This window comes from Gavialis gangeticus, unplaced genomic scaffold (genome assembly GCF_001723915.1).
Source record: "Gavialis gangeticus isolate Ggan-Ray unplaced genomic scaffold, GavGan_comp1, whole genome shotgun sequence".
Lineage (NCBI taxonomy): Eukaryota > Metazoa > Chordata > Crocodylia > Gavialidae > Gavialis > Gavialis gangeticus.
Window position 1 is genome coordinate 10,694,620 of NW_017729034.1, and position 9,768 is coordinate 10,704,387.

The following is a 9,768-nucleotide window of genomic DNA, read 5'->3' on the forward strand; positions in this document are numbered from 1 at the left end:
ACCACTGTGCTAGTGAAAGGCAAAAGATGATAACCTGGCAACCTTAAACTATAAACCTGAGGACATACAAAACAATGGTTCTCAGCTGCCCATACTGCTCCTATTCTTCTGTGATTGATATACTAAGTTCCTGCTTTCTGCCTTAACAATGAGCCTCTTTGATCTTCTCCAAAGACAGGAACAGAAGTTGCATTTGACCCTGGATACATTGTACCTGCATTTGTCCTGGAACAAAAATATCCTGAGCTTCCTCTGTACCAACATCAACATTCAAATCAGGATTTAGTGAATGGCTGAATGCAGCACTGCCCTTCTGCCATTTATTCAGTGATGTAAGCTTAAGGTAACTGTCTAGATGTACTTTGCAATATTCCAGGATAAACTATTATCTCTTATCTGGGAAACTTTTTTCGGGTTTATCTTGGGACAACAAACATGGATATCTGTATGACTGCACTTTGTCCAAGGATAAAACTGTGTATTTTGGAAAAAAGTTTGTTTCCAGCATAAGTCTGATATTGCCAGTAATGAAGCATCTGAGGAGAAGAGGGGAGTTGGGGGAGGTGGAGACCTGTTACTCCTAACCAAGCCCAGGGAGTGCTGCACTAACTGAAGTGCCATCTACATCTTACAAATTTCTCTGTCTCCTTTTTCAGAAGTTGAGGTGCTACATCAGGTTCTTTCCTTATGGAATGTAGAAGGTAATGTAGTCACAGATGAGAGAAAGAAAGTTCAAGTATTTAATGTCTTTCTTACTTTGGTTTTCACAAATAGGGGGCAGCTACCAGCTGATGGGTGTAGGTGACAGGAGGGATAGGGAAGGAGACAAACAGCCTAGAGTGATGGCAGGCCAGGTTAGAGAAGCTAGATGCTTTCAGATTGGCAGGGCTGGAAGGGATGCACCTGAGAGAATTGAAAAAATTGGCTGAGATAATTTTGGAGCTGTTCAGGTGAGGTCTCGGATTGATGGAAAAGGACAAATATAGTGCCCATCTTTACAAAGGGGAAGAAGGAGGATCCAGAGAACTACAGACCAGTCAACCTGACTTTTGTACCTGGAAAGATCGTGGAGCGAATCCTCAAGGAATCCGTTGTGAAGCAGCTGGAAGAGAATAAGGCGATCAGGAAAAGTGAGCGTGGATTCATTAAGCGCAGGTCACACTTCACCAATTTTATTTCCTTCTATGACAGGGGTGGGCAATTATTTTGGTTGGAGGGCTGCTTAATGAGTTTTAGTCAGCTGCCAAGAGCCGCAAGGGTAGCCCCGCCCCTTGACAGGCACCCCACCCCCTGGTTACCATCATGGGACTGGAAGTCCCACCCCTAACCCCTGACCTGTGCCACTGGAAACCCCTCCCCTTGCCCCCAGAAGTACTCCTTTGTCTAAAGGAGGGGGATTGTCATCTGAACTAAAAAAACCCAAATCATATACAGAAAGTCAAACATTTACTATAACACATTTTAATTTTATTACAAAAATATTTTTGTCATGATTTGTGTTTGTGCAGTATATATAGAGGTGATGGAATAATAGGTCAAAAATAAATTCTTATTCTTGTATTTTGTGTGTGGGGGATGTGGGATGTGGTTGGGGTGGGTGAGTATGTTTGGTGGGCTGTGTGTGTGTTGGGGATTGTAAGGTATGTTGCAGGGGGTGTATATGTTGGGGGATTTGGGGGCAGAGTGTGGGTGCATGGGGTTTGTGGGGTATGAGGGAAGGTAGGGGGTATGGGGACTCACCCACTCACACTCTCCCCCATAGTGTGCAGCTCTTGCTATCGATGAGGCCTCAGGGAGCTTGTGGCAGTGCTGCCTGGTGGCATGTGGCTCTGGCCAAAGCTGCACGTGGTGACAAGGAGCGCAGCCTGCCCAGCCTGCCATTATCACACAGCACTCCCCCACCATGCACTTGCAGCTCCTGGCACTCACATGGCACCATGCAATGGAGCTTGCTGCAGCTACGGAAGCAGGGGCAGGGCTCCCTGCCACTTCTGACCGAGTCCTAGCAGATGCACAGGGTGTGAAAGGCAGCTGGGTCCAGCATGCAGGGCTTCCCCTGGTGCTGTGTGAGTGCCAGGAGCTGCCTGTGTGTTGCAGGGAGCGCCATGCGATACAGGCTGTGCTCCTTGTCACCATGCTCAGGTCTGGACAGGGCTGCATGCTGCCAGGCAGCAGTGTCATGATTGCCCTGAGGGCCCCTGCCTCCTGCTGCCACCAGCAACAGGAGCTGTGTGCCATGTGAGGTGGGGGGGAGAGTGTGTGGGGGGTCCTCACACCCCTTCACCCTCCCTCACACTCATACTCTGCCCACCCAAGCTCCACACTCCCACTGCCCCACTGGGCACAGAATCCACGCTGCCACCAGCCCCAGACCCGTGCTCCCCATCCTCACCCAACTGCAGCCTCTCCCCCTGGCCGCAGCTTCTGCTACCACCACTTCCCTAGCTGTTGCCTGAAGTGAGTGCTGCTGACAAGGAGAAGCTGCTGGACACCGGGAAAGCTGAGCAGGTCCTGCGGTGGCTATAGCAGTAGCATCAGTAGCCCCCACCCAGAAGCTGTGTGCTTGCTGGGCCTGGCCCTTCTGCACATGAGGGTGTGAGCGAGCTGCTGAGGCTGCATGGGGTAAACTTCACTGATGCACACCCACGGGCCAGATGGAATTGCCTGGCTGGCCAGATCCAGCCTGCGGGCTGTATTTTGCCCACCCCTGTCCGATGATAAAGTGACAAGCTCTGTGGATGAGTAGAGAGCAGTGAACATGGTATACCTTGACTTAGCAACGCTTTGGGTGCTAGCTTCCATGGTATTGTCATTAACAAGCTGAGGAAATACAGACTAGATCCAAGTACTGTAAGGTGGATACACAGTTAGTTGGATCATCGTACTCAGCAAGTAGTCCTCAATGGCTCAATGTCTAGCTGGGAGGAGGTCTGTCCTGGGTCTGGTATTGTTCAGCATCTTCATTAATGATTTGCATGTTTGGACTGAGCGCACCCTTAGCAAATTTGTGGATGATACCACATTGGGTGGAATAGCATACTCTGGAGGAAAGGGCTAGGATCCAGCTGACAAATGTAGGTGACAGGAGAGAGAGGGAAGGAGACAAACCACCTAGAGTGATGGCAGACTAGGCTATGGATTAGACAAGGTAGATGTTTCAAGTTGCCAGGGCTGGATGGGATGCACCTGAGGGTACTGAAGGAATTGGCTGGGTTATCCTATGATCCATATGAATTGAAAAATGGTCTGCAATCAAATGAATTTCAACAAGGACAAGTGCAAAGTCCTGCACTTTGGACAGAATAACTGCATGCACAAATACAGCCTGGGGAATGACTGACTAAGTTGAAGTACTGCAGAGAAGGACTGGGGGTTCACAGTAGACCATAAGCTGAATATGAACCAACAGCATACTCTTATTACAAAGTATGCCAGCAGCATCTTGGGTTGTATTAACAGGAGCATCCTTTGTAAATCAAGGGAAGTGATTCTTCCACTCTATTCAGCAGTGGTGAAGCCTCAAGTGGAGCACGGTGTCCAGTGCTGGACCCCACACTTCAAGAAAGAAGTGGATGGTTCGGAAAGAGTCCAGCACAGGGCAACAAAATTGATCAGGGGCCTAGGAGGTGAGAGTTATGAAGAAAAGCTGAAACAGTGAGTGTTATTTAGCCTGGAGAAGAGAAGACTGAGGCAGTATTTGATAAGTCTTCATATACCTGAAGAGTGATTATAGAGAGGATGGAGATGGGCTTTACTCTGTGGCTGCAGGGGATAGGACTAGGAGCAAGGGCCTCAGGCTGCAGTGGGGGACGTTTAGGCTGGAGACAGAGGACATTCCTGACTCTGAGAACTAGGTTTCTTTCAGTTGGAGAAGGGAAGCCTGAGGAGGTATTTCAATAACAGTCATTTCAATAGCTGAAGGGTGATTATAGAGAGAATGAGGCTAGGCTTTTTTTGTGGCTGTAGGGGGCAAAGCAAGTTGCAGCAGGGGGAATTTAGGCTGGAGATGAGGAGGAACTTCCTGACTCTGAGAGCAGCCAGGCATGGGAGCAGGCTACCTAGAGAAGCTGTGGACTTTCCATGCTTGGAAACTCTCAAAAGCAGGTTAGACAGGCACTTGGCTGGGGCAGCTAGCCAGGAAGCAGCCTGCCTCGAGCAAAGGACAGAATGGATGACCTCTGGAGGCACCTTCTAGCCTGGCTGTCCTATGAGCCCAGCTCCTACAGCCAGGATGTCAGTGCACTAATATACAGGGAGCCTGGTTTTCTCTGATGAAAAAATAAATCCCCAATTTTTATTTCTGTGATCAAGATGAAACACCACTATATATATATGTGTGTGTGTATATATATATAGACGGAGAGAGAGTGGTTTCTATCTATATAGCTATATATACCACTATGCATTTGGAAAAGGTGCATATATATATCTATATCCAAATAGATTTATATCTATCTATATCTATAGATATAAATAGACACACACAAACACCATATATAATATATGGGTCAGGGTTTGGAGTTATATATATGGTGTGTGTTTACACACACACGTGCGCACACGCGCGCGTGCACCTTTTCCAAATCCATAGCAGTATATATCTCTATATCTAGATATCTCTATATCTAGATATAGAGATATAGATGTATATACCACTATGCATTAGTGGTGTTTCATTTTAATAACGGGAAAATGTGAATTTTGGGTTACTTTTTTTGGGTAACTAGAAAATTGGGGATTTTTTTAATCAGACAAAACCAGAATCCCTGCTAATGCGCCAAGAAGACCCATAAGAACCCCAAACCTTGACCCATAAGAACAGCACGTGACCCAGCCGCCTGGCCCAAGAAAGAGCGCACGCGCGTGGGGCGGCGCCTGCAGGTGGGCAGAACTCTCAGAGACGCTGAGGGGGGTGGGGGCAGCAGCGACTCCCCAGTAACCATGGCAGCAAGCCCCTCCTCTGTCCGGCCCCCGCCTGCGCCTTACTTCCAGGGTGAGAGGGCGCTTCCGCTCCTGCGCAGAAGAGGGCGGCAGGTGAAGATGGCGGACTCATCTCGTTTAAAGGGTGTGGGCTACAAGCCGCTGGTCGGCGTGTCGTTGCCGCGGACGCTTGATCCGGCCGAGTACCAGCAGTCCGAGCAGACGCGCCGGCAGCAGGCCGAGCGCCTGGCCATACGCGCCCGCCTCAAGCTCGAGTACCAGCTGAAACTCAACGACCCTCACCGCCAGGGGCTCATCGTGCGTGCGGGGCCGGGTCGGGGGGCGGGGACCCCGGGGAGCACCTCTTCCGAATGCAGGCGCGGCCCCGCCCCTCCCGCACCGTGGGGACCTCAGTCTGCCCGTGTGTCCTTATGTCTCCACTCCCCCCCCCTTTCCCCCCACCTGCAGGCTGCTAGGGGAGCTGCTCTCCATCCTGCCTGGCTGTGCCTCCAGTCAGCCTCCCCCCAGCCCTAAGCAGGCCGTGTAGGCTGGAGCTCTCCCAGCCTGCAAGGAAAAATGGCGTTCCCACATTTTTCTCCTTCAAAGGAGAATATTTGTGTTTTTCTCCAGCAAAACGAAAACCTGGTTCCATGTACATGATGCTGGGGTGATGGTGGCTATGGTTTGACAGTGTCTAGGGGAATCTGTGACAAATGCTGTCCCAGAGTCATTCAGCCCAGGACCAGGATTTGAGGCTTACATTTAAGGGCAGCCCCGCTCAGCTGGGGACAGGTGGTCCCCCCTGCTCTTTCCAACTGCCGTCTCTAGTGCATGTGTCCAGGAAGCTACTGTTTGGGGCCTTGTGGCCATTTGCCCCTTTTGGTGGTCTTCCAGGTCACCCCAGACACCACTCCAACCCCACACATCTCTGTTGCAGAAGCATGAGGTTGTCTAGAGCAGTGGTTTCCGAAGTGGGGTGTGCAAGATGATCCATTGGGGTGCAGGAAGAAAATATTAGAACTTCTATTTATATTTATTTTTTATCTAAAAAAATGAGAGAAATTAAGCTTTACTAATATTTAATATATGGATTGACACTGGCACCCTCACCTGGTCCGTATGTCAGATGGTCACATGTCACATACAGTATGCGAGGTATCCTGAGGGAAGAGTGGGAGTTCCACAACGTGGAGGGGTTCACAGTGGCACCCTCAGTGGTGCCCCCAATAAATATACATATATTGGGGGTGCATGCTCAAAAATTTTTTACAGATGGGGTGCACGATCAAAAAAGTTTGGAGACCATTGGTAGTGGTGGAGATCCGTAGTGGTGCCTCCATAGCTCACCTGAATGTGACACTTCCCCCGCCCCTGCCCCCTGTCTTGAGGTCCACCATTAAGGCATATCAGCTGGCTCCCCTGGTTCTCCACTGGGGTGCTGCTGTGGCTGCCAAATCAATGTGCCCCTAGAGCCAGATCAGGAAGTGGCTGCAGCAGAAGAGGGTGCTTTCCTGTGTTAGGGTTAGCTAATATGTCTGATGAAAGCTTGCTCTCGCTGCAGCCACTTTCTGGTCCAGCCCTGTATGCTCCTCCCAGACAGAGGCAGATATGCCTGGCAGTGGCAGCGTTTTTTTTCAAAGGGGCAGATTATCTGTCTGCATGCCCTGTGTTTTGTCACCTGTTCCTGCTGCAGTCACTCCTGCATGGGGTGCATGCAGGGTACTGTAATGCAGGGCCCCTCCTGAAGGGGTCTTGTGGCTCCCCTGTTGGGAACCACTGGTGTAGGTGGAGAAGTTTACTGTAATACCAATTTAGTGACAGTTTTACTGAGGTTGTGATATTCAGGTTTGGCTGTGCAGATGCTAACCCCAGGTGGATGTTGGCATGTGCTACATGCATTAGAACATGGTACTTTTAGTTAAAGGTGTGCAAAGTGGTACAAAGGTCAGGCCAAAGGCTCAGTCAGCTCTGAGATCAGGGCACTGCTTTGTGCAGCCATGTAAACCCCATATCTGCTTCCCTATTTTTTTTTTTCCCTTTTTTTTAGGAAGAACTTGTGTTTAGTCTTGCCCAGGAAAGATCTGTCCTAAAGTTGTGTTACCTTAGCCTGTGAGGATACAGTGAGATTTGGAGGCTTCTTGTAAAGCCTCTTTCAGATTTCTTTTGAGAGGCACAAAGTTGTAGGGGTTAGCACACGGGGGTAGGAGTGTTCTGACCTGTGCTAGATTCTTTTTCTGATAATTTGCTGGTTGTTTGTTGCAGACTCAGCCATATTGCACCTCTGATGCACTTCAGTGGGGAAGCAGAAGTTGGAGGATTGACTAGTGTAGGGCTGTACCAGGAGTTGATGTGCGATCAGGAGATGCAACCTGGTAGTTCTTGACTCGCATTTATCTGCCCTGCCCTTTCAATGGGTCTCCTCAAGAGCCTTGTCAGCGTAAACAAGGTTAAAATGATTAAATACTTTTGTTACTCGGCTATGTTGGCCAATACAAATACTGGCGTCTTCAGTTGTTTAAATGTGAGCTAATGAATCCTTGGAACCTCTTTAGGGCACAGGCTATTCCTTCAGAAATAGGCTTTAAGAAAAGACCAGGCTTTGGGGCTATTACATGAGCCTGATGCTATATTATTTGGGAAGTGAAATTCCGTTGCTTCGGTTAAGTGAGAGAGACGTGAGATCCAGTTAATAAGCTTATCTTTAGTCTCCTTGACTGAGAAACATAACAGGTGCCCTCTGAGGTGTAAAGCAGGTTAACATGAATCATGTTACAGTTGAGCATTGCTGACTGCATTTTCTTTCTATTTAGGAAGATCCTGCCATGCTCCGTTGGACCTATGCTAGAGCAAATGTCTATCCACATTTCAAGCCCACTCTAAAGACATCCATTATGGGACTTTTATGGGGAGTTGGACCTATTGTATTCTGGACTTATGTATTCCTAGCACGGAGGGTAAGTTTAACCAGATGCGTACAGCTTTTAATAAAAATAGAACTCTTGGGGGCAAGAGTTCTTACTGGAGTAAGAACATTTATTCCCAGGGGTACCTCATCTTGGTAGGGTAATGGAAAAGGAAGGAAAAATGTAGTATTAGGGTGACTTTCCCAAAGCAGTAGGGGTTGACGGCAAAGCATTTCTAGCAGTGCTGTTTATATGTTCATGACTGGAGGCAATTCCTTATTGGTCTGGGAAACTTATTTTCTGTCAGCAGCTGTTGCAGTGCTCTGTGTTATCTGGGCTTTTCTTAATGCTGTTTATGTAAATAGCTTCTGGTTTAAAATAACATTGTCCAAAAACTTCATTGACTTCTGATTGTTCTTACCTATTAGATGACAAATGAGAGAGTTGGCAACAGTCTGGTGCATTGTGATTTTTTCCTGTTAGCGGAATAATTGAGGGAAGGTCTCTCCACTAAGCCAGTATTCCATTTAGTCTGGTTTTTAATCTTTAGAGAAACTTGTCTTAAGTTTTAGAAGCACAAGGAGCTTTATTGTCATATAATTCAGAAGAATGTGAGATCCTTACCAGTGTGTTCAGTTTTTCAAGGAAGTGTGATGATACCTCCTCCTAAACCAGTGCTGTTACCCTTATCCACTGAATTTATGTCCATGTGGTACCGAGGTGGGGAGGGGAGGAGTGGTTTCCTTTCTTTTAAAAGACATGACCAAATCCTTGACCAAGAAGTGGAAATTTTAAATTATGCTGTCCCTTTAAAAAAAATGTAAGTCAGGTTCCTAAGTGTTTAAAGGACCTATTGGTGGAATGTTCATAGAACTGAATTGCTCAAAAAGATTTTGTTTAATGCAAATGTCTCTTGCCAGTGTTTTGTAACCCAAATAGCCTGATTATCTTTCCAGTTCTTTTAATTAAGTTACTTCTGTTTTATAGTGTTGAGGCCAAGACAGTGAATTAAACCCCTTCCTCTCAAATATAAAGGGTGAGAGGATCAGATCCAGAATGCTTGGAGCGTGAGCTCTTTGGAAGAGGCTGCCTTGTGCTTGTTGTACAGGGCTGATCAAAGTGGGATCTTGGCTGACTGGGGCATTTGGGTGTTAGTGCAGAACAAAAGAGAATATAGGGTTGGAATCAAGTGACATTTCTCAAAAATGAAATAATAATCCAGTACAGTTTTACTTGAGAGAGAAAATGGACATGCATTATTTGGGACAATTTTTAATACTAGTCAGGACAAAGCCCTGTAGAGAACATATTATAGGGAACAGTCCTCATTGGTCAATGGAAGTGAAGTAGGTTATTGTTCTATCCTTTTTCTGTTTTGAGGGTAGGAGCTTGTGTGGTTTACTGTTTTCTGTGCCTGGATAGATTGCTTTTCTGCCTGGCAGGTAAGGGAGAATGACTGGATATTTTGGTAACAGCTGGGAGAACAAAAGCAGAGGTATGTGCTCTCTCCAGCTCCCACTTATAAATGCATGTGCAGTCTTTCAGCCTGAAGATAAGTTTGTTCCCTGGAGTGTTTCTTTTGTTTCATGGGATAGTAATTTTGTTTTCTTCTCAACATAGGCTCAAAAAGAGAAGGAGATCAAGGAAGGCAAACATAAGCTACTGGCTCATCTCAAGTTTTGAGTCTGGGAACCAGATGTTGCAGCGCTGTTATTGGGCCCTTCCTTGAATGTCCAATATGTTGTACATTGCTGAGATTTGATCCTATATAAAAAATATAAACTGTATTACTCTTCATCAGTCTCTTATTGTTAATGGTTGTGGGAACTGTGATTTGGTGAACAATTTGCTGGTCTAAAATTGAAATTGATTTCAATAAGATTATAGACAGGAATATATTTGAGAACATAAACCATTTATTTATTACCTTGGAGCTATGCACAGG

At 47.0% G+C, this 9,768-nt stretch overlaps 1 protein-coding gene across 1 annotated transcript; it reads left to right on the forward strand.

Annotated features, from left to right (window-relative positions):
- The first annotated feature begins 5,003 nt into the window (after window positions 1-5,003).
- NDUFB4 (NADH:ubiquinone oxidoreductase subunit B4) lies at window positions 5,004-9,620 on the forward strand. Its single transcript, XM_019527590.1, has 3 exons — window positions 5,004-5,238; window positions 7,731-7,874; window positions 9,444-9,620. The coding sequence occupies exons 1-3, from the start codon at window positions 5,041-5,043 to the stop codon at window positions 9,504-9,506; spliced, it is 405 nt and encodes a 134-aa protein (XP_019383135.1). The 5' UTR covers window positions 5,004-5,040; the 3' UTR covers window positions 9,507-9,620.
- Window positions 9,621-9,768: the final 148 nt, after the last annotated feature.